The sequence below is a fragment of the Notamacropus eugenii genome, chromosome X (assembly GCF_028372415.1).
Source record: "Notamacropus eugenii isolate mMacEug1 chromosome X, mMacEug1.pri_v2, whole genome shotgun sequence".
NCBI classification, from domain to species: domain Eukaryota; kingdom Metazoa; phylum Chordata; class Mammalia; order Diprotodontia; family Macropodidae; genus Notamacropus; species Notamacropus eugenii.
In genome coordinates this window covers 52,345,700-52,369,649 of record NC_092879.1, presented here as the reverse complement: position 1 = coordinate 52,369,649, position 23,950 = coordinate 52,345,700, and the positions used below count along the sequence as shown (strand labels likewise).

Below are 23,950 nucleotides of genomic sequence, written 5' to 3'. Positions count from 1 at the left end.
GTGGGGATGACATATACCCATCAAGGATGCTGTGAAGGGAAGCCCCTCACCAGGGGACAGGTCCAGAGAGTAACCAAATGAAAGCCAGATGATCCCTCCCACCCCACTAATGCTATATGAGGTGTTGCTGTTCTTGGTGGGAGGTTGGCCTGGATGTCCTCTAACGAGCACAGGCTGTACTCCCCCCCCTACACACAGTAAAAGGGATTCCTACACGGAATGGAGGTTGTACTCGATGCCCTTTCTGCTCGCTTCCTAAGACTTGATTGTACGTATGCCCCCTGATACCATGATGCATTCAGAACTGGGAGCTCACTGAAGTGCCAAATGTTTCATTTCTTCTACAAACCATCCACTAAGACTATTCTTTTCCGACAGGTCCCCCACAAAATGCAGTTTCAAGGAGTAGGAGCTGCTCAACTGCTGGATCTGCCTCTTGGCGTCAAGCTGCCTCTGATCCCAGGAAGTAATACTTTATTCTACACGACAAATTTAAATGAAAAGGTAAAATCATTTCTATAAATAATGGTAAACAGGCACTTTCCCAAACCCAGTCCAGAGATGATGTGCCAGTCATGAGATCCCCGCTTACTGACTGTGCCACCTAGCACGAGCCGTAAAGTAAAATCAGGTGTGGTAGTTGGGGGGAATATCAAACCATGGGATAGGAAGTGTAGGTTCTCAACCCTCCTTGGTTTCTTTGGAATTTTAGGAAAACTACTTAAACTCTATTTCCAGTAAAGCCTCCGGTAAACTCATGTAATTCAAAGAATCAGATACAATTGATGCTTTATTTCTTCAGATCTGATTATTTAATTTAGGTATTACGAGAAAATCTTTTCTTCTTTCAGGTAAGAAAGACCAGAATTTGAGTCCTACCTCAAATACTTAATAATTTTGTGACCTTGGACAAGTTACTCTCTGAACTTCAGTTTCTCTGTCTGTAAAACAGAGGGAGTGATAGCATTCCTCCTCAGGAATGTCCTGAGATTCAAATGAGATAAAGCACTTTGTAACCCTTAATAAACAGAGCAAGTAGGCAGGCACACAACTATCTAACACTGCTAAATACCCTAGGCAGACTTAGAATGTTCATACAAAACCTCTGTCCTTCACCTCTCAGCCCCAGGGCATCCCGACACCCTGATCTTATCTTCCTCAGGCCCATCCTAAAGTTAGAGTAGAAAAGAATAATATGACGATATAATGCAATAAGGTAATAGTGCAATTACTGTGGGGAAAGTGCTTTGTAAACTTTAAAGTGCTTTAGAAATGTGAGTTATATTTAAGTTTATAATACATTTTTGGTTCTTTTCTATATTCTGTATTTGTGTTCTGGTGTTGGAGTCTAAAATAAAATTTAAAAAAAGAAATATGAGTTATTAGAATTGAAAGTCAAGAGCGTCAGGCAATGATGACTGTAATAAAGTGAGCAAGACCACCTTCCTCCCAGTCAAAAAAAGACTCTTAATCCACAAGTTGTGGTCACGTGACCGAGCAGAGCTCTCCCATCCCACCTAATGCTCAGCACCCATATCCTTTCTATGAGGTTAACTGCCCAGTGCCCAGAACTCAGCCTCAAAGTTCTGATGGTCTCCAGGCAACCAGCCTCCATCTGCATCAACAGAACCACTTAGTCAAGAGCAGCCTTTCCCAGCTTCCTAACTGCAAAGGCTGCCTGTCAGTAGACAGTTGCAAGCTGCTCACTTTAGTCACTGAGGACTAAAGGGTACTGCCCCCCCCCCCCAGCATCTGCTTCATAGGAATGGTGTAAGGATCAACCAAGAGAATGTTCATCTAGTGCTTTGTGAGCCCTTGCATCTTTGTTAGCTATTATTTATCAGAGAAATACTAGTTTTTCTGTCCAGACTTCCTACTTGCTAACTCTGTGACCTCAGACAAATCATTTAACTTCTCTGAGCCTCAATTTCCTTGCCTATAAAAGGAAGGGATTGGACTAAATAGTAACCATCGTTTCTCTAGCATTTTAGAGTTTACAAAGCACTTTTTCCCCAATAAACTTGTAAGGTAAAGAGTTCAAGGATTATTATCTCAGTTTTTCAGGCTCAGGGAATGAGGTAACTTTCTTGGTATCACAGTTAGTAGGCATCTGAACTAGGACCTGAACCTACATTTGACCCCCAAATCCAACATTCTTTCCACTATGCTTTCTGGCTCTTAATGAGTCCTGAGGTCATAGTGAAAGAACTCAAATTAGGAACAAAGGACTCTGATGTTCAGCCAAAGTTCTTCCCACTGGCCTACACTGTGGCCCTTAATTTACATTTAGATCATGATTTGCCTAGGGTCTTCCCAGGGTATTTAGCAGATAGAACACTTTATGCGTATATTATCTCATTTGATCTTCATAATTACTGTCAGGGAACAAAAAAGGATCCGACATTGGCTGTTCATGATGGTAGGAAAATGGCAGCATGACAAGAGGTCTCGATTTAAGATCTATTACAATGAAACTTACAATTGAACAAAACATGAAGAGTCCTCAGTTGCCTCAAACTAGCATGTGGCTGACGAGGATTTAAGAAGTAGCTTGGCTAATGGGAAAGTGTACTAAACTTGATGTCCAAAGACCTGGGTTCAAATTCCAGTTCAGATATTTTCTATATAACCCTGAGTAAGCCAGTTATCCTGAGTCTCATTACCTACATCTGTAAAATGATAGTAATGCAGTAAGAGTAATACAGTAATGGAATGATATTACAGTATAATACAAGAAGATAATAATGCAGTACCTGTTGTACAGGATTACTGTGGGAAAAGTGCTTTGTAAACTTTAAAGTGCTTTAGAAATGTGAGTTATATTTAAGCTTATAATATATTTTTGGATCTTTCTGTATTCTGTATTTGTGTTCTGGTGTTGGAGTCTAAAATAAAATTAAAAAAAAAAGAAATGTGAGTTATTAGAATTGAAAGCCAGGAGTGTCAGGCAATAATGACAGTAATAAAGTAAGGAGACCTCACTCAGTTCAAGGAAACAAATTATTTCAGTTGACAACTGCCATATAGCCTGTGATCCTAATCTGATGGATCTGGCAATAGCTGCACCATATTGACAGGACATTAGTTCACTAAATATGTCTGTCATTAGTCTTAAGACAAAATATAGCCTTGTCACAACCAGTGTTTTGAACTAAGTAAAGGAGAGATCTGTCAGCAAATTGCTGCATTTATTATTGTTATCCTTCCCAGAGTGACTTGCAATTTATATCAGTTCTTACTTGTGAATTGGACTATAGTCCTCAATTATGTCCCCTCTTTTATTTTCACTGAAAGTTTGGTAGTGAATTGGGGGCTGTTGCCGACCAGGGGACTAAAAACCCAACTAAGGAAATCTAAAACCAAAGCCAAGTGCTTAAAAAAATTTCAATTTTATCCCACCCCCTTCCTTTTATCTTGGATACTGGGTAGCTGCTTCTGCACTTGCCATCGCTGGGTCCTAAGCTTCAGGGTGTCCAGAAAGTGGGATAGGCAGGCAAGGACTGCCCCTTTACTGTATCTTCCACAGTCTGACTGCTGCTGCTGCTGCTGCTGCTGCTGGGCAAGCAAGGGAGAAGAGCCTGAAACCTCATTCCTTCTGTCTTTCCCCCACCAAGGACCCTCTGTGACCCACCGCCACCACCATCCTGCTAGTGAAAAAACCCCACATCATTTGGTAATAGGCTGATTTACAAGTGGGGCCAGAAAATGAATCACAGCTTTCCTAGCAAGTGAACAGAATGATGGTGGCATTTACATTGTGGTTCTTACTGCAGATGTGGGTAGCATTCACTTGAAGATTTGATCCTTAGAGGGGTATGTGCGTGAGAGAGAGAGACAGAGATAGAGACACAGAGAGACCGAGAGAGAGACAAAGAGAGACAGAAGGAGAGAGATAGAGAAGAAGATAGAGACAAGGAGACAGAGAGAGGAGACAGAGATAGGGAGAGAAAAGGAAAGAGATAGAGAAGAAGAGAGAAAGAGGCAGAGGAGAGACAGACAGAGAAGGAGAAAGAGAGGAGAGAGAGAGGAAGAGACAAACAGACATGGAAAGACAGAGAAGGAGAGAGGGAAGAGACAGAAGGAGAGAGGCAGAGTCAAAGAAGGAGAGAGACAGGAGGAGAGGCAGAGAGCAGGAAAGAGAGAGAGGGAGAGGCAGAGAATGTGAGAGAGAGAAGGAGAGATGGAAGGAGAAAGAGGAGATACAGGAGAAAGAGAGGAGAGGAAAAGAGAGGGAGAGACAGAGGAGAGAGACAGATAGAAAAAGAGAGAATGAGAGACACAGATATAAGAGACAGAAAAGGTGAGTGATGAGAGAGAGAAGGAGACAGAGGACAGAGAGGAGGAGACAGAGAAGGAGAGACAGGAGAAAGAAAAGGAAAGAAAGGCAGAGACAGAGGATAGAGAAAAAGAGAGGCAGAGAGAGACAAGGGGAGAGACCAGAGAGAGACAGAGGAGACAGTGATGAAGAGACAGAGAGAGGGAAGAAGAGACAGAAACAGAGAAGGAGACAGAGAAAGAGAGGGAAGGAGAGAGGAGAGATAAGGAGAGCAGACAAACATGGAGACAGAGAAAAGGGAAAGAGACATAGAAGGAAAGAGGAGAGGAGAGAAAAGACAGAGACAGATATGGTGAGAGATAGAAGGGGAGAGAGACAGAGAGAGAGGAGACAGAGACAAAGGAGAGAGAAACAGAGGAGTGAAACAGAAGGAGAGAGACAGAGAAACAGAGCAGAAAAGAGACAGAAAAGAGGAGAGAGAGACAGAGAAGGAGAGAGAGAGAGAAAAAGAAAGCAGCACGCATTTTATTCATGTAAAATACTGTTGACAAGTGGTCCTTCAGTACATGGAAGGCCACTGCGTACTGGTGTGAACTCTTTGGCCCATGTCCTGGCAGCAGGTCTGAAGGAAGGGATGAAGGTTCCTGCTCTGGATGAGATTCCAGGGTAACTCTCTGATTCCTAACAATGGCATTTGGCTTTTATTCTTTCTGTTTTCATGGACGCTGTATTCTTGAACCACAGTGGACTCTAGGTTCTTGTTCATTTTCAGATTATGAAGGTGTAGCAATGGTATCCCTTCATCATTTCCCACAGTGGTGAGGCAGAGTGGAGGACGGGAAAGAAGAGGGCAACAGCTACCTACCTGTCCTGTTCTCTCTCCCTTCTCTCATTTCCCTCTTTGGTCAGTGCTCAGTGTATGGTGATGGTGATTACACGGGAGAAAGAAGCTCTGTGGGGAGAAAGAAGGGAAAAGAAGCAGAGGGTTCTTACTCAAACCATTTCTTTCTTTTTTAATATCACTGTCTCTCCCTTACCCCCAGTAGATCCCTTCTTTGTAAACAAATAAGTAGTCATGCAGAACAAATCACAATGGTGATGTCAGAAATGAATGCCTTTTTCTGCACTTGCAGTCCACCACTTCTGAGAGGTGGAAGATGGGCATTACCATCAGTTATGATTGGTTCACTGCATTGATCCGAGTTCTTTCAGTTGCATGTTTTATTCTCAGTGCATGTCATTTCAGTAATGCTGTTAATTCAAAGTGCCATTTTACCAATCTTCTGTCACTAATATTTTTAACTCTGTTTCCAGCTTTTTCAGCCCTCTTATGGTTTTAACCTAAATGATCCTTATGGTCGGCTACTAGAAACCAGATACAAAAACCTACATGACCCTCATTTAAGTGGCTACTACAAGCGTAAAGATATCTTGAAGAAATTAAGGAAAGGAGGCCACATCACCAGCAATAACAAAGTGGGTTGTCACTTTTTTTTTAGTCACATAAATGTTTTATTGACATGGTTGACACTTGATGCTCAGGGCTCACTCATCTGTTATTCAGTTGGGTAGTAAGTACCTAGTGAGTGACTACACATATTACCCCTCCCCGCCCCAATGTTTGGGTCAAGAGAAACCAGACAAATCCTGACCTATTGTCTCTGAGATTACTTCATGTTTCTTACATTACCCTTTCTCTTTGGGCATTAGTCTTTCTGTAATCTCAGTCAATTTAAAGCTAGAAAAGAGTACACGTAATGGAGGGAGATAGCACCAAAGGAAAAACTCACCATCTTCAAATATTTGAAGGGCTATTACCAAAAAGAGTAATTAGACTTATTCTTCTTGGCCCCTGAGAGCTTTATTGAGACCAAGCAGTGCAATAGAAGTGCCAAAGACAGAGGTTAGCTTGATTTAAAAAAAAAACACTTTCTCAACAACTCAAACCATTCTAGAATAAACAGACTGGGCTGCTTTGTGAGGCATTTCATTCTCCTCACCAGAGGTACTCAGGCTGAGGCTAGATGATTCATGATTCTGAGGGGCGGTTAGATTCAATTTGATTTTATTCAATATTTTGTTGAACTAAATTCAGTGAATTCAAAGTCACATGGGATCTCGTAGGCCATCTAGTCCAGCTTGTACCTGACAAAAAATTCTTCTACAGCATTACCGACCAGAGGTTTTACAGTCTGTGCTTGGAAACCTCCCTTCAATCACTCTTTCTGGGCCAGGTTTCCCAAGGGTTTTCTTCTAACCAACACCCCCTCCCCATTTTGATCTAAATGACCTTTATTTATGCTACAACCACAACAACACATCACTTGTTTTTCCCTTCACTGAGCCCAAACCAAATGTGTTCTACCATGCTTTCCTCCTCGTGTTCTTCACCTGGATAGAGCTCTTTCATATGCATTATGACTTGCCCGCTGCTTTTATCCGTTTTGTTCCTTCTAAGTAAGGTATATTTTAAATTGTGGCCTAAAAATTCACACCCTGTTCTCTGACATCTTCTTAGTGGGATGTTCACTCCCCAGATCCACCTTTCTCTTCTGAAATCCCTACTTTCAGTCAATAGCAATGATGAAAAGTCCAGCTGGGTCCCCAAGATCCAGTTTCTTGGCCAGTCTTTCATAGTCTTCCTGGTGACTCTTCCATCAGTCCACAGAGACTCACCAGGGATGACAGGGAGCAGTTACTTTGGACAGCTCTCCAGACAACCCTGTTCCATCCAGGATCCATGCCTAGGATTCCTGTCAGCTCAACAGGTAGGCACCTCAGTACTTCTCAACAGAAGGCCAGATGCAGCATCAAGCATCATTTGTTGCTCCTTCTGACCACTACTGGATGCCTCTCTCCTCGTGGCCCCTGAGGAGCATCATTAAACCTTAGAACTCAGGAAGTGGCTTCCTCCTGGCCATGTAGGAGCCAGGGGCCAGTCTTCTCTTCCATGGAAAGAATCCCATCCCTATTTACTTAGCTCCAAACATTCAAAGATCCTTCTTTATTTCTTTCTCTGGATCACATTTTTCCACCACCTTCCTCACTCAGGTTGGGATTTCCTACTGCCTCTTTCACGTATTTTTCTCCAATTCCTCCTTGAGGCTATCCCTCCCTTTTCAAAAGAGATTTCATTCTCTGCAAACCTAAAGTGTAGAGCTTTATTCCTTAAGTCTGTTCATCTGTTCTAGGACAGAGACCAGCTGTTATTTGCTACTAGCAGAAATACAACCATAGCATGCTCTCCACAGAATACTTCCCAGTTCTTCTTGCTGCCCACAGGATTTGAAGCTGGGTCCTCAGTCCTTTATGGCTCACCTACTGCCAACAGGACATGCCTTTTTGCTGTTAGAGGCTCAGCCACTGAACAAAGCTTGCTTTCTTTTTGCCTTTTCTTCCAATAGAATAATGCCGTATCTCCTCCAGGTGCCTTTGATCAGCATCTGAGATTGGTGAGCAAACAGAAACTGCTCTGGGCAGCTTTCTGGTGAAGGTCTCAAGCAGGAATTCAATTACAAGCAAGATCTGATCTAATTCGATCTAATTAGCGGCAGGTTTCTTTTCTACTTTTCTTATTGCAGCGCACAGGTCTCCTTCCAGTTCTCTGACTTCCACTCAGGTGGAAGTTGGATTAGATGATCTCTTTGGTCCATTTCAAAATGATGAGTTACTCCAAGGATATCTTCTTTCAACTGCACTGCAGGGCTTTCCCACGATTATAGATGTGAGCATTATTGGCACTATTCAGAGGAATCGTCTCTGGATTCTTTTAAAAATCTAGAAGGAAAAGGTTCCCAGAACAGAATGTAACCTGGTAGAGTATATTTGCATTGAGTTTAGTTTCTCATTGGTATTTTGTTTCATTTTTACAAATCTACTCATCGAGAGAGAGAGAGAGAGAGAGAGAAAGAGAGAGAGAGAGAGAGAGAGAGAGAGAGAGAGAGTGTGTGTGTGTGTGTGTGTGTGTGTGTGTGTGTGTGTGTGTGTGTGTGTGGGTGTGGGTGTGGGTGTGGGTGTGGGTGTGGGTGTGTGTGTGTGTGTGTGTGTGTGTGTGTGTGTGTGTGTGTGTGTGTGTGTGTGTGTGGTGGTTGTTATCATCACCAGATGTTCCTTATTAGCTAAGGGCATTCACTCATCTATTGTGGGGATAGGAATTGCTTGTCAATATAGACAGCTGTCTAAAACTGTTACCTTCACCACTGACCCTGAAGTGTGTTACTGTTATATTTGGGGGGAAGTGTCTATTATAGAAATAATACCTTTCAATTTCTGTATTTTCTTCTTTAGGTTATATGCACTTTGAGAGAGTTCAATAAATACCGACAGTATCTAACAAGCCTCAAATTAGACTTTGAAAGAAACTATATAAGAGAACAAGTAAGTAAAAGATCTAAATTAATTTTCTCTCGTGTCTTTAAGAAATTCCACTTGGGAGAGTTTGGGGGGAAAAAGGATTTGAGTTATCTGCCTCAGCTGCTGAAGTTTACTTCTGTATCTCATTCTCCTGGTTGTAGTCAAGGAATCCCTTCTCTGCTCCTCTGCCCAATCTCTTTGTGATGTTATCATTGTTTTCCCCAAGGCTCTTTCTTTGACTCTTTTCTCTCCACACACTCTCTCCCTTATGGCTTCAGGTATCACCTCTCTGTAGCACACTCCCCAGTCTCTCCAGCCCTGACTTTTTTTAGTCCCAGAACTTTCTCTCCAGGTGCCTTCTTGTCTCTCCTCCTAGAAATCCCCACATTCTGTAACTGGATTCCAGTACAGTTGAAGACAGTTACCTAACCATTTTTCAATAAAATTGGCTCCTTTGTACTCCTATGTATTTTATGAATTTAAAAAAATGCAATTCTATGAGGGGGTCCATAGCTTTTACCAGGCTGACTGGCAAAGGGATCCCAGGAAAAGGTTAAGAAGCTCTGAGTTAGACAAACACCAACTAATTCTGCCACCTTCCACGTGGAGTTTGGATTTTGTTTCTCTTACAACCTGCTTTTCCTTTCATCTTTGTTCTACAATTAACACAGTCTCCTAGATTTGAAAACTTAGGGTAACTTTTGACTTTTTCCTTTTGTTAACCTCTCACATCTATCTTTTATTTTAGTTCCACTGCTACCACCCTGGTATTAACCCGTATTGGCACCTACATGTACCACTGCAATAGCCTCCTGACAGGTTTTCCCATCTTCACTCCATCCCCACTTTGAACCATCCTTCACACTACTTCAAGATGGCTTTTTTTGCTGAGATCTGACCATGGCACTCCTCTGCTTCAAACCCTTCAGCAGTTCCATGCTTGCTCCCCGCTAAAGGTCTTCTTGAGAGCCCTCTGTGGTCTGGTACTGCCCTCCCTTTCTAGCTTTCCAGCCATACCAGACTAGTTGTTATATTGTATGTATACGTATATTTGTGTACATATGTGTATTTGTGTATATATGTATGTGTACATGTGTTTCTGTTTGTATTTGTATATGTGTGTATGCATCTGTGTATGCATGTATGTGTATATTATATACACATATACATACATACACATACACACATACATACATACACCTTGTCACCTTTCTAGGGTCAATGAAGCTGGGTGAAAATGAAAGGGGCTGCCCCATAGTGTGGAAGCTGGTCATAAACAGCAGTGTCCCCAGAGTGGGGGAATGTCCTAATCTTTTATCCTTTCTCCTGTCTTTCTCTGCCACCTGCTTGGATAGAGACATTTGGCTTTGGTGTCCCGACAGTACATCCTTTTGGGTCATTTGAGTCAGAATGTAGTATGATTGACTTCTTAACCATAGATGGGGTACAGTTTTCTCTCTCCAACCCAAATGGCACATATAAATGTTACACATGAAATTCTTAACCCATCATTCAATTTCCTTTTAGAAAATGCTTGAAAAACAAGTCACCAGACTCCAGGAACACAATCAAATCCCAGACAGCAGAGATGCCGCACAGTTCAGAGAATGGCTCTTACAAGACGGCACACGGTCTGTTCAGGACCAAGAGCGCTTAATAAGGCACAGGTAGGCCTCCCCTTGGCTTGTGTTTCAGATCCATGCTGTGGACAGCATCAACAACAAAAGCCAAACAGGTGTTGGTAAGGTATTAGCAAAGTCATGAAACCTGCTCTATATTCATTTCTTTAAAAAAATTTTATTGTGAAATTAATCATCAATAAATTCAAACATGAGAATATATAAAAAAAGGACAAGAAAGAGGACCGTGTAAGAGTTACTTGTACATTTCTGTTCATTTAGGGAAGAGAAGTCAATTAACAAGATGGTTAGGGCTAGCACTGTTGACTCTGAAATGCTGCCCTGTTAGGTGCCCAGCTGACCTTTACTTGCTCATTTGTATTTGTGCCCAAAGATATTTAGATATGATCAGCAAGGAACTGGAGAAGCTTGAGCGCTCTGCTGAGGAACGACATCTCATCCGGATGAATGAGGAAGAGAAAAGACAGAGGGAGCAGACAAGAAGAAAACTAAGTCTTCGGAGGAAGATCGAAGAGGTGAGAAGAGACACTGAAAATGGGGCAGGCAACAAACGCTGCACATAAGAGTACTGTGATAGGTCCTAGGGAGTGAAAAGAGGAAGTAAGAAGGCAGTGGGTCACAGTGGAAAGAGCACTGGCTCTTGGAGGCAGAGGACCTAGATACAGTCATACTTCTGCTACTCACCACCTGTGTGACTTGGGCAAATCATTTCCCCTCCCTGGGCCTCAGTTTGTTCCCCTGTAAAATGAAAGAGAGAGACTAGACAGAATCTGAGATGCCCTCATCCTATGATATTCCTGTTCCTGTATGATCCTGTCAAATCTGTCCCATCTCTACGGAGCTTATAATCTAGTAGGAGAATGAGACAGATAACTACAATATAAATACATGATAAATGTGAGATCTGAGGGGAAAGATCACTCACTAATGACTTTGCAGAGGAAACGACAGTGGAGTTAGGCTTAAAGGCTAACCAGTCAAGGAAAGGCACTCCATCTAGAATGGACAATGTGAGCAGGCCTGGAGGCAGGGGAACACAAGGCCTGCTCTTGGGAAGGTGAAGAGGACACTTTGTCTGGAGTCCCAAGTGAGATAAGACTGAAAAGGAAAGGGTGGTACCAGATGACGGCCAAGGTGGGGGGAGGAGTCTTGATGGATGGGATTGGAAGTTGAAACTTTGCCTGGCAGGCACATAAGGAGTCCCAGAAGGGTTTGAAGCAGAATGACAGCCAGATGGATGCATAAGAATATGGAGGATGGTTTGGAAGGGGGGAAGAGAGACTAAGCACTAATCCAAGCAAATGATATTGAAGGCACCCGTGGCAAAGGCAGCGCACCTAGAGAGATGGGGCAGATGCAAGAGATGCTGGGAATAGGACCAGATACAAGTGAAGATACTTGCCATTGTTTTCCTTCTGATCACCTCCTGTAACCTTCAATTTTGTATTCTTGTACATGGATTATCTCCCTCCTAGACTACAGGGCAGAGACGATGCCGCCTTTGCCCGTGTATCTCCCCTCTGTGCCTAACACAATCTATTGCACGTTGAAGGCATTTATTAAATGTCAGGATTGAATGAATTTTCAAGCACCCTTAGCTTCATGACCTCCTCTTTGGAGTTCCTTCATGATTGCTCCATCTGTCTCTTCCCTCTTCGCCCTTTTATTACCATGTGAGAAGACTGGAGTCCAGGAATGAGCTCAGGCTGAGCACAAGTCTGTACTTTATGGATGTACCTCGGGGGGCTTTCTGAGGTTAGAACGGTCGTTCTGCTCTGCTCATCTTCCCAACTCCCCTGAAACGCAGAGCAATGTTATTTTTTTAAGTGAAACTTTTCCTCCCTTCTCCTAAAGTGTACATATGAAATGAATGAACACAAAAGCACTCAAGAAGCACTTAGTAGGTGCAAAGCATTGTGCAACTCATTGAAAGAACATTGACCACAGGCTCTCTTGGATGAGGAAGAGCAAAACCGTTCCCTCCAGCCCCTTATTAGGTTTCATGATTCAGCCTTACTTGGGCCTGAACTTTGTACTGTTGACAGCCTGAGCTGCCAGTGATGAAAGAGCTGCTTTGGCCCTAAGCCCCTTCAAATGCATCCATCCACAGCTGGGCCATTGGAAGGTTGCCAGTGCGCAGAAGTGTGGGAGACAGTCTCTCTTTCACATTCACTGGGTGAGCTGCTCTGCCCTCACTGATATCCTTTAGGTCCAGTCTGTGAATGCCTGCTACTTTGTCCAGTGGAGGGTGGGGTGGGCAAGTGGGTATCATATTGCAAAAACACAGTTGTAGTGAAAACTAAAAGGCCATGTTGTATACAATAAACCCTACTCTCTAGGAATGGAAAGCAAAGGAGATGTTACTTTTGACCAGAATTGGAGAAGAAGTTAAAAGAGAAGCTCGGGTCGAGGAACAACGCAGGAGAAGTCGAGAGGAGAGTGACAGGAAGGTACAGAGGGGATGTTGCCTATAACTGTGACTCACTACAGAGAATACTCTGTTCTTTGTCACAAGCCATCACATCCTTTGATCGTATGGACTTGACTAGGGTCTGTTATCCCCAAAGACAGGCAGTTGCCAAAGTTTACAACCATATGGGTGAGACGCACTAGCACTCGCTCTCTGTCTGGTTGTCTCATTCTGACTACTGTCTCTCTCCATCTCCCTCTCTTCCCCACGCCCCCACATCAATACCCATTGTAAGAGGATCGCTTTTGACTTTCCCATATGTAAATGAATTATGTGTACAATCACCAAAATCTGAAAAGTCTAGAGAGAAAATAACACAGCTGCTTTTCTTAGGCCCAGAGGTTTTAGAGAGAAATGTTCTCAGTATTTTCCTCCCAAATGTTTCCTTTGGTACTAATATTAGGCTAAAATTTCAGATACTCTTTCTTTGTCCATAAATTCTCACCTAAATAATAATTCTCATTTTTGGAGTACTCTAAGGTTTTCAAAGTACTTGACACCTAACAACCCTGTGAAGTTGGTAGTAAAAACATTATAATCCCCATTTTACAGATATAAAACTGAGGCCTCTTGAAGGGAAGCAACCAGATCATATGATCAGTTACTAACCATCAGAGCCAAGATTTAAACTTGGGGCTCCTGAGTCCAAATCCAGGATTCTTTGCGTTATGCTATGTTGCCTGCAAGTAATATATGACTTCTGAGTCAATAGATGGCATTCAATAAACCTTGATTAGTAGTAGGGAGTCATCTCCAGTTCTGACCTGTGTCTGTCCTCTGGACTCAGATGACCCTGCAGGAGAAAGTGAGGCTGAAGACTTTACACAGCCCTGCCTCACTTAAATCCAATTTGCTTGCAAGTCAAGACGTCACCCTGCCAATGTCATTGGTCCTCTTCCAGAATGAAGGACAAACAGCAATTAGTAGTATGCTGCTATAAAATATTTCAAACGCTGGGCTAAGAACTGAGGATACAAAGAAAAAGAAAAAACAGAGGAGGGTGACAGCTACAAGCAGCAGTTGGCATTTGTTTAAATTGGGGACTTTTAACCTTTGTGATGTTGTGGTTTCCTTTGGCAGCCTAATGAAACCTATAGGCCCTTTTTGGAATCATGTTTATAAATGCATAAAGGAGAACGTGCAAGGGTACAAAGGAGACTGATTTTGTTGAAATAAAGTTATTGAAAGTCATTGGAAAAACAAAAGCTTACAGACCTGGCTTAAGAATCCCTGGTTTAAATCATTTTCAGAGCAAAGGAGGAAGGAAAAGGGGAAGACAACTTGACATGCTCGTCTTGCCATTGCCACCTCCCAAAGGCAATCTCTTCCCAGTCTGTGTCCCAGAGCAGCCCTACAGAATGTGCTCCATTCTGGTGGGACCCTACAAGTATGACTTGGCCCTAAACTTTGCTTAGATCACAGGGGCCTCGTCTTAGCATAACTTTCAATGGATGCTTTACATGATGGACCAGGGCAGACAACAAGAGAGCATGGCTTTTCCACTAGGAAAGAGCACTGGGTTTGGATTAAAGGACCTGAGTTCAAATCCCAGGTCTCAAATTCCAAAGACCTGGATGGCCTTGGTCCAGTTACTTAAGTCCATCTGACTGCTACTTATATTTTATCCTTGTTGAAGCAAAAGGTGCGGTGCTTCCCTACATAGCCAGCATGCTGCTCTCAGCCTTGCCCTAGGTGGAGCTTAGGAAATTTGGGAGCAAAAGCATAGTGAACAAATACCACTTTTTGACAAAAGGAATTTTGCATTAGAAAATGGAAAGTTGACGCTAAAAATGTATTTTCTTAAACGTTTTAGAAACAAGCACTTCTTGAGAAAAAAATGGCGTATCACTTGCAGAAAATGCAAGGGAATGGCTTTAAAAAAGAAGAAACAGAGAAAATACCATCGGAATATAAAACAGAAGAGACATTGTTTGAAAGCGATGAGATTAGAAGACAAGGTAGCTGGGTGCAAGCCACTGATCAGTTTATTCCTCTGGATCTGTTCCAGGCTCTGAGGCTCAGTCTCGCTTTGGGGTCTCTCTTGCTCTCACTGTCTCTTGATTGCTCTGTCCCTCACTTGATCTCCATCCCTTCTTTCTCCCTCGTTTCATCTTTCTTTCTCTTTCTCTCCCCTCTTTCCTCCTTTCTTTTCTCTCTCCCTTGCTTTTCCCCTTTCTTCTCCGTTTTTCTCCCCTTCTCTCTCTTCCTCCCTCTTTCCCTCTCCAAACATCCTCCTCTCACTCCATCTCTTTTGCTTCCTGTATCTCTCTTGTATTCTCTCTCTCTCCTTTTTCTAGTTCTCTCTCACTTTTCTCTTATTCTCCTTTTCTTTCTTTTTTTTCCCTTTTAATATATAATTTATTTTTTCAGTTCTTAACATTCACTTCCACAAGAATTTGAATTCAAAATTTTCTCCCCATCTTTCCCTACCCTCAACCCCAGGACATCCCTTCCACCCCTTCTTCCAGCCTGTCCTCCCTTTTATTACCCACCCTTCTTCCATCCCCCTTCCCCTCTATTTTCCTGGAGGGCAAAATAGATTTCTATACACCATTGCCTGTATAGCTTAATTTCCAGTTGCATGCTAAAACCATTTTTAACATTGCTTCTTAAAGCTTTGAGTTCCATATTTCTTCCCTCCCTCCTCACCCACTCTCATTGAGAAAACAAGCAATTCAATATAGGTCACACATGTGTAACAATGCAAAGCACTTTCATAATAGTTATGTTGTAAAAGACTAACCACATTTCCCTCCGTCCTATCCTGCCCTTCATTTATTCCATTCTCTCCCTTGACCTATCCTCTCACAATAGTGTTTGCTTCTGATTATCTTTTTCCCCAATTCCCCAATTCCCTGTCCCTTCTACTATCTTCCCTCTCTTATGCCCTTCCCCCTTGCCTTCCTGTAGGGTAAAATAGATTTCCTTATCCAATGGAGTGTGTGTTATTCCCTCCATAAGCCAAATCCCATGAGAGTAAGGCTCAATTTCCTTTCATCTCCCCTGCCCTTCCCATCCATTGTAGAAGCCCTTTCTTCCCTCTTGTATGTAAGATGATCTGCTACATTCTACCTCTCCCTTTCTCTTACTCCTAGTACATTCCTTTCAACAGTAAATTTTATTTTTTTAGGTATCCTCCCTTCATATTCAGCTCACCCTGTGCCCTCTGTCAATATAGATATACATACATACACACACACACACATGCACACGTGCACATATACACATACACACATGTACATATACATTCCTACACATATATACACATACATACCCATACACACCTACATATATGTATATTCATATATATATACACTACATATATATATATATTTATATATATTCCCTCTATCCTAATACTGAAAAAGGTCTCATGAGTTACAAATAACATCTTTCCAGGTAGGAATGTAAACAGTTCAACTGTAATAAGTTCCTTAAGGCTTCTCTTTCCTGTTTACCTTTTCATGTTTCTCTTGATTCTGGTATTTGAAAGTCAAATTTTCTATTCAGCTCTGGTCTTTTCAACAAGAATGCTTGGAAGTCCTCTATTTCACTGAAATTCCATTTTTTTCCCCTGAAGTATTATACTCAGTTTTGCTAGGTACATGATTCTCGGTTTTAATCCTTTCTCCTTTCACCTCTGGAATATCATATTCCTTCGATCCCTTAGTGTAGAAGCTGCTAAATCCTGTGTTATCCTGATTGTATTTCCACAACACTTGAACCACTTCTCTCGAGCTGCTTGCAACATTCTCTCCTTGACCTGGGAACTCTGGAATTTGGCTACAGTATTCCTAGGAGTTTTCCTTTTGGGATCTCTTTCAGGAGGTGATCAGTGAATTCTTTGTATTTCTATTTTACCCTCTGGGTCTAGAATATCAGGGGAGTTTTCCTTGATAATTTCTTGGAAGGGCACTTTTTTGGATTGTGGTTTTCAGGTAGACCAATAATTTTTAAATTATCTCTCCTGGATCAATTTTCCAGGTCAGTTGCTTTTCCATTGACATATTTCACATTGTCTTCTTTTTTTTCTTCATTCTTTTGGTTTTGTTTTATAATTTCTTAGTTTCTAACAAAGTCATTAGCTTCCATCTGCTCCATTCTAATTTTTAAAGGACTATTTTCTTCAGTGAGCTTTTGAACCTCCGTTTTCATTTGGCCCATTCTGCTATTTACAGCATTCTTCTCCTCATTGGCTTTTTGGACCTCTTGCCATTTGGGTTAGTCTATTTTTAAAGGTATTATTTTCTTCAGCATTTTTTTGAGTCTCCTTTAGCAAGCTGTTGACTCACTTTTCATGATTTTCTTGCATGACTCTCATTTTTCTTCCCAATTTTCCTGCTACATCTATTACTGGATTTTCAAAATCCTTTTTGAGCTCTTCCATGGCCTGAGACCACTGCATATTTATTTTGGAGGTTTTGGATGTAGAAGCCTTGACTTTTAGGTCTTCCTCTGATGGTATGCTTTGTTCTTCCTCATCGAAAAAGATGGAAGAAAATACCTGTTCACCAAGAAAGTAACCTTCTATATATAGTCTTTTTTTTCCTTCTTTGGGCATTTTCCCAGCCAGTTACTTGACTTTTGAGTCCTTTGTCAAGTGGAGGGCATACTCTAGGGACCTGTAAGTTCTCAGTTCCTCCAAGGTGGCACAATCAAGGGAGAGGAGTTTACTCCTCTCCTGGCCTGTGATCTGGTCTGGGAGCAACCACAAGTACTCTTTTCTGTCCAGGATCTGAGAGTAGGATTCCCTCTCCAGAGTCTCTGCCAGCTCTGCCACACCGGTGCCAGTGCTCCTCCTCACTCCAAGACCACCACTCAGGGCTGAGACCCAGATCAGTGGCTTGATTCCCACAGGGTTTTTAGGCTGAGGGCTCCAAAAGTGGATGCTGTGCATCAGTGGCTGCTACTGCCCTGGGGCCATGGCCCGACCTTGCTCCCCTCTCACCCAGGTAAAACAGCTTTCTCACTGATCTTTGAAGTTGTCTTTGGCATTTTTTGGTTGAGAAATCTGGGAACCACAGCTACTGCCTGGAATTCCACACCCTGAAACCTGCTCCAGTCCTGTCTGTGCTGGGCTCCGTGGCCAAGGCTGGGCTGTGCTCTGCTCTGAGCCTGGTGTGATAGACCTTTTCTGTCGGCCTTCCAGGCTCTCTTGGGCTGGAAACCTGTTTCACTCTGTCATTTTGTGGTTTCTGCTGCCCTAGAATTTGTTTAGAGTCATTTTTTACAGGTATTTTATGGGTTATGAGAGGAGAGCTAGAGCAGATTGTCTTTCTACTCTGCCACCTTGGCTCCACCCCCTCTCCTTTTCTTTCTTGTTCACTCCTGTATTCTCATTCTCTCTCCTCTCTCTCATTCTACGTCTACTTTCTAATTCTCTGTTGCTCTCATTATGTCCCTTTTCTGTGTTTCCATCTCTCTCCCTTGTTCTGTCTCTCATTCTCTTTCTCTCCTCTCTTATTCTTTCTCTCTTCTGTTTGTTCTGTCTCTTATTCTCTCTCATTTTCTTTCTCATTCTGTCTCTTCTCTCTTTCCCACTTTCCTCTCTGATTTTCTGTCTCTGACTCTCCCTCATCCTGTCTCTCATTCTTTGTCTTGCTCCCTTGTTCTCTCTCTCTATTACTCTATCTTTTCCTCTCTGTTTCTCAAACTTCCCATCTCTCCCTCCTTCTCTATCTCTCATTCCCTCTCTCCCCCATTCTCTCTTTTACTTTGTCTCTCACAGTCTCACACTCTGTTTTTCTTTTGTTCTCTCACTCTCTCACACCAAGTGTTTCTCCTTCTGTCTCTCTTGCATTCTTTCTCATTCTGTCTCTAATTCTCTCTTTTGTTCTCTTTCAGTCTTTCTGCCTCAGACTCTTTACCTCTCTCATTCTTTCATTTCCTGCCTCTCATGTCTCATTCTTTCATTCTCTATCTCATTCTGTCTCTCATGATCTGTGTTTCTCTTGTTCTCTCTCTTTCAGTCTCTCTTCCCCATTATCTTCCTCATGCTCTCTCTCTCTCTCTCTCTCTCTCTCTCTCTCTCTCTTTCTCTCTCTTTCTCTCTTTGTCTCATGCTCTCTCCTTCTCTCTCTGGCTCTTTTCCTTCTCTCTCATTCGCTATCTGGCTCTGGCACTGTTTTTCTCTCTCTCCACCTCCAAACCTCTTTCTCCTTCCCCCTCCTTCCCCATCCTACCCCCTGCCAGGGCAGGTAGATATAATCAGTGTTCACTTGGGTATAAAAGGAGACTAGAGAATAGATTATTTGGCCTTCACCATTGTAAAAGAACTTTTCTCACTATCTTTCTACAAGATGCTTCACCAAAGAAGAAAAAGAAAAAGAATGAAAACACCAAAACATCTGAACAGAAAACGTCTCGAAGATTTAAAAGTAATGAAATATCTTGAAAAAGAAATACTAAAATGATTGTGAAATAGTTTGAGCAAAAGCTGAGGACATAAATCCTGTTTTCCCTGGTATTCTCTGGTGGCCACTATAGAGCCTGTGAGGGCCAGGCCTCCACCTCAGTTACACCCCTCCTGACTGCTTCCTGCTATGTATTTAAAGTTTGGGACCTAACATGTCTAGTATACATGGAGGATAAACACACATACACTATAATATACACTGCATAATGGTTATAGACACTGACATATAATGATATATATTATAAAATATATATATATAATACATAAAACTAGTACAGTATTCCATTGCATACAGTGCTTTAGAGTTTACAAAGTGGTTTCATATCCACCACTTATCTCACTGAATTTTTCCAGCTGCCTTCCCCAAGAGGCAGGTAGTGCAAATATCATGTCCATTTCACAAATGATGATACCATGGCTCAAAGGGACAGTGATTTGCTCAAGGTCACACAGTTAATAAAGTACCTGAGTTGGGATTCCAAGCCTGTTCCCCAAATGAATGCCCCTTTTTAATGCCTCAGCTATCCTTCCTTTCCTACTTTTGAGGGAAAGGTTTTGTTTGCATTTATGAAAAAGATATGTAACTTGCCAAATGATTAAAAGAAAATCCTCAATTAAATTGTAAAGAGATTACTTTCCTAGGTGGGTAAAAATCTTTCATCCATGTTTTGAAATGAATTTTATATCCTCACTGACTTCATGAGGATTTCATGTGGATGTTTTCACTGAATGATTCACAGACGTAAAGGGAAGTACACGTAGAATCCTACCATATTTACAGAATCAACAAAACACTGTCTCCCAAAGTGGTCCTTTTTGCAAGTGGTTTCATTAGAATCATAGAATGTTAGATCTGGAGAAGACCTTAGAAGCCTTTCATCTAGGCCTCCCCCCTCATGTTACAGAAGAGGGAAGTGAAACCTTTGGATCTGTCCAAGGACATAGAGGGGAAATAAACATTCAAGCCAAAATCTTAACCAAGGTCTAGCATGACTCCAAACCCAATGGACTTTTAAATGCTCAATTAGGAGAAAAAGGACATCTTACTTTTGATTGGCCCTCTCTGCCATTCTAGCTGACCCAGGCCATCCAGTTTATTTCCTTCTATTCTCTGTGCTCTAGTCAGCCAGATTTTCTTGCCTGTGTTTTAGTTTAACATCATTCCCTTCTTTTCCTCTCCTCAGATCCCCAAATCAAATGATGTTAGAGATGGAAGGGACACTGGAAATCATCTAATCCAACTCCCTCATTTTACAGAGGCAGACACTGAGCCCAGGGAGGGGCAGTGATTTGCCCAAAGTCACACAGCCAGGCAGTATCTATCCCTGGTAGGAAGCAGAGCCCAGGTTCTCTACCAACACCATGCTTTCTCTAGCACACTAAGTGGTAATTCCTGTTGACAAACTCCATAATCAAGACAGAATTTTATTTTGACTCTCTAGTACTTTCTATCCAGAATTGTCCTTTTGCTCCCTGTACTGCTACAATTACTTTCTTACTCCATCTGGGTTAGGCTCCCTATAAATGATGTAGTGGAAAACTGTGTGATGGAAAGGTTGCTGGATTTAGTCAGAGGGCATGGCTTCAAATCCTGGCTACCATTTACCAGACATGGGACTTTAGACAAATCACTTAGTCTCTTGACCACAGTTTTCTTATCTGTTAAACTTTCGGGGTGGGAGAAGGCAAGTAGACCAAATGATCTCTAAGGTCTCTTGTAGGTCTAAAGTCTTTGAGTTTATCATCGTAAATGGTTCTGAAAGAAATGCACCATTTCTGTGTTCTCTCCTTAGCTGTCATCCTTTCCCACCTCACCATTCTCTGTTCTCAGATTGGGGCTGGGAGAAAAGATCCCATACAAAAGTCACCTTATCACCACCTACTTTCTCCTCTTGTTGAACTCTCCTTTCCCTTGGCTCTTCTGCTTTCAGCTCTCATCACCAAAACATAGCTGCTGAGTTCTGAGCCTGTCTTAAGACAGATCAATGTAGAGCAGAGCACCGAGCAAAGAGTCAGAGACCCAGGACCAAATCTCAGCTCAGTCATCTTGGCCAAGTTGTTCTCCCTCACTGGGCCCAAGTTTCTTCTTCTGGAAAAATAAGATACTTCTTGAGCTACCTTGCTCAGTTACCTTTTCTGTAAAATGGAAGATGAAAGAATCATGGCCTACAAGAAAGAATAGTGGATTGAGAACCAGAAGACTTGAGTTCAGGGCTTGCCTCTGCCACTTGTTACCTGTGTGATCTTGGGCAAATCCCACACCTCCTCTGGCCTTCAGTTTCCTCCTCTGTCAAATGAGGGGGTTAGACTCCAGATCTCTAAAACCCCCTCCAAACCTAGCACTGAATGATCCTGTTTCACAGGGTTATTATGACAATCCAGTGAGATAAGATACATAAAATAAATTGTAAACATCAAAGCTTTATGTGTCTGCTAGTGTTTCTAGCACCTTGAGCCCAGGAGAGTCACATAACCAAAGTGTACTCTCAGTGGACACATGAGGACACTGTACCATACCCAGGGAAGAATTTGGGAAGGAACCTGATCATAGAGGGAAATAGCCAACCTGATCTTCTCCCTCATTCCTTTTATTCTTAGACTAAATAACAGAAACAGAACACATTTGAGTATTTTGCCTTTTGGTAGTAGCCTGTTTTTATCAAATCTCTCTTAGACCACAATTGAACCAATTTCTATAATCAGACTTCAAATCCTCCTGAATGTAAAGGAATGGTTACTTTCCCATCTTCACATGTTAGTTGGAGTCAATGTGAGAAGTAGTATGGCACGTAAATAGCCAGTTCTTATAGCCAAGAAGACCTCAATGTAAGCCATGCTTGTCACATGGTCTGGGTGGCAATCTCTCAGTGCTCTAGGCCACTCACAACCCCTTCAGCACTTCTTATACTGTGGGTGTAACCCCATGTGGGGTCACAACCCACAATTTAAGAAGTGCTGCTCTAAGCAACTCTCTAAGACTCGAAGATGCCAACTTGTATTAATAGAGGGAATTCCCTAGACCAGTGAAATCCCAAATCCATCCCTCTCCCTATCTCCTATATTATGGTCTTATTTCAAACATCCCAACATCATGCCTTTTAACAATACAATGACATTGCTAGAATATGTTCAGTCTGTACATCATGACCCAAACAGCAGATAGTGGAGAAGTTGCAAAAAAAAAAATGCTCTAAGTTGATGATGTCATGTGGGCAGGAATTCCTTCCATTGGTACTCCTTGTAACCTCTGCTCCTCTGGTCAATCTGATGGATGCTTATAAAGGTCTTTCAGACAGCTAGAAAAATAATAGGATTGACTTCCTGCTTGGCTTTCTCTCCATATTCTAATTGTTAAAATTTTATGGGATTTCTTTTTGGTATCTTCAGAGCTTGCAACAGTCTCTGTTCAACCTTCTCATAGCAGTACAAAGACTGGGAACAAGAAGTCAGCCACGTCTGTGAATTCACAGGCTGACATTAATAAGGATGATGTTACTGACGTCAGGGTAAGAACTTTGTCAGGTTAATATATGTTGGTCACTAAGACATTGCTCCCATCATGTCATTTTGCTTTTCAAAGACCCCTTACTATTTTCCAGCTATTATTATCAGCTCCTGATTTTGGTATTCAAGGCCCCTACAATCTGCCTCCAGCCTGCCTCTCCAACTCAACCCCACCAAGCTCCCCTTTCCTTGGTTCTATCTCCCAGAACCCTGAACTTCCTTTCTTTTCCTAATGCCTCCCCAGTTGCTAATACTCTGTCTTCAAATTATCATGTATTATTGTGCACAGTTGTCTTTGTTGGTGTTGTATTGTCTCTCCTGTCCCCTGTTCACTGCCCCTTAAATGGGAATAGGGACAATTTTGTTTTGTTTTCTCTACCCTTCTATCCCACTTTGCAATGCTTACGAACTGGTGCTTAATAAATGCTTGTTGCATTAAATAAATGTTGGAACCAACCTGTGAGATAGCTAATGAGCTATATAGAGATACTGACGTGTCTATGTAGAGCCCTACAGTAATATACATATATATGTATATATGTATATGTGTGTATATAATATATATATATAATATTATATTCTACATCTTATGACTTAATTAGTGTATAGGGAGCTCCCATGTGGGAGGGACCTCTTTCTATTAGTTCAGATCAGTAACTGCTCTGAAATTTAGAGGCTTAGAGGGTATACTATTTTTATCCCCATTTTACAGATAAGGAAACTGAGATAAAGTCACATAGCTAATAAGTGGCAAACTCAGAAATGTTTTATGGTTTTACAAATCACACTTTTCCCCAACAGCCCTGTGAGCTGTTGGGATGTCACAGGAGGTAGAGCTGGCAGGGACCTTAGAGGCTGCCTAGTCCAACCCCCTGGGGAACTTGAAGTATAGCTGAAAAGACCAGGAAGGGATTGAGTTCCCACCTAGGGTAGCCCCTAAACCAAAGCTATGGTACTTAGCAGAAATTCTGCGTCTAGTTGATTGGCCTATGAAAGGCAAAAGTCTTTATCAGGATTTGAATTACTAATAAATCATCTTGCTCTTTCATACAGCCTGATGGAGATGTGACTAAAAAGCTGAGTGGAATAGAAACTGGAGGTAAGACAGACCTACCCTCTCAAATCTGGGCTTATCAACTGTCCTATTATTTAAATTAATGACAATAATAATCCCCATTTGGTTAGCATTTTGTAGTAGCTGTGAGGAGAGTAGGGTAAAGCTAATAGGCCTTGTCTTATAAAAGAAAAAAATTTGGCCAAGAAGTCATGCTTCTGGGACTCACACCCAGGTC

The 23,950-nt window shown here is 42.0% G+C and overlaps 2 protein-coding genes across 14 annotated transcripts in view; one reads left to right on the top strand and one right to left on the bottom strand.

Annotated features, from left to right (window-relative positions):
• The window catches only part of LOC140515491 (uncharacterized), a 497,421-nt gene that overhangs the window by 227,088 nt on the left and 246,383 nt on the right, over nt 1–23,950 (bottom strand). For 5 of the 7 annotated variants that reach the window (XR_011971047.1, XR_011971045.1, XR_011971049.1 and 2 more), the window contains exon 15: nt 5,142–5,228. The gene's annotated coding sequence lies outside the window, so the exon portion shown is untranslated. Of the gene's footprint in view, nt 1–385; nt 3,556–5,141; nt 5,229–10,410; nt 12,066–23,950 lie in introns of those variants that run through there. The other 2 variants (XR_011971050.1, XR_011971051.1) reach the window with 2 other exon arrangements.
• The window catches only part of LOC140515482 (fibrous sheath-interacting protein 2-like), a 100,832-nt gene that overhangs the window by 9,858 nt on the left and 67,024 nt on the right, over nt 1–23,950 (top strand). For 4 of the 7 annotated variants that reach the window (XM_072626198.1, XM_072626201.1, XM_072626204.1 and 1 more), the window contains exons 2-11: nt 379–504; nt 5,591–5,752; nt 8,564–8,653; nt 10,157–10,296; nt 10,643–10,784; nt 12,609–12,719; nt 14,553–14,697; nt 19,039–19,116; nt 22,542–22,660; nt 23,712–23,757. In XM_072626198.1, the coding sequence (XP_072482299.1) occupies nt 379–504; nt 5,591–5,752; nt 8,564–8,653; nt 10,157–10,296; nt 10,643–10,784; nt 12,609–12,719; nt 14,553–14,697; nt 19,039–19,116; nt 22,542–22,660; nt 23,712–23,757 (1,159 nt within the window). Of the gene's footprint in view, nt 1–378; nt 505–5,590; nt 5,753–6,368; nt 8,001–8,563; nt 8,654–10,156; nt 10,297–10,642; nt 10,785–12,608; nt 12,720–14,552; nt 14,698–19,038; nt 19,117–22,541; nt 22,661–23,711; nt 23,758–23,950 lie in introns of those variants that run through there. The other 3 variants (XM_072626199.1, XM_072626200.1, XM_072626202.1) reach the window with 3 other exon arrangements.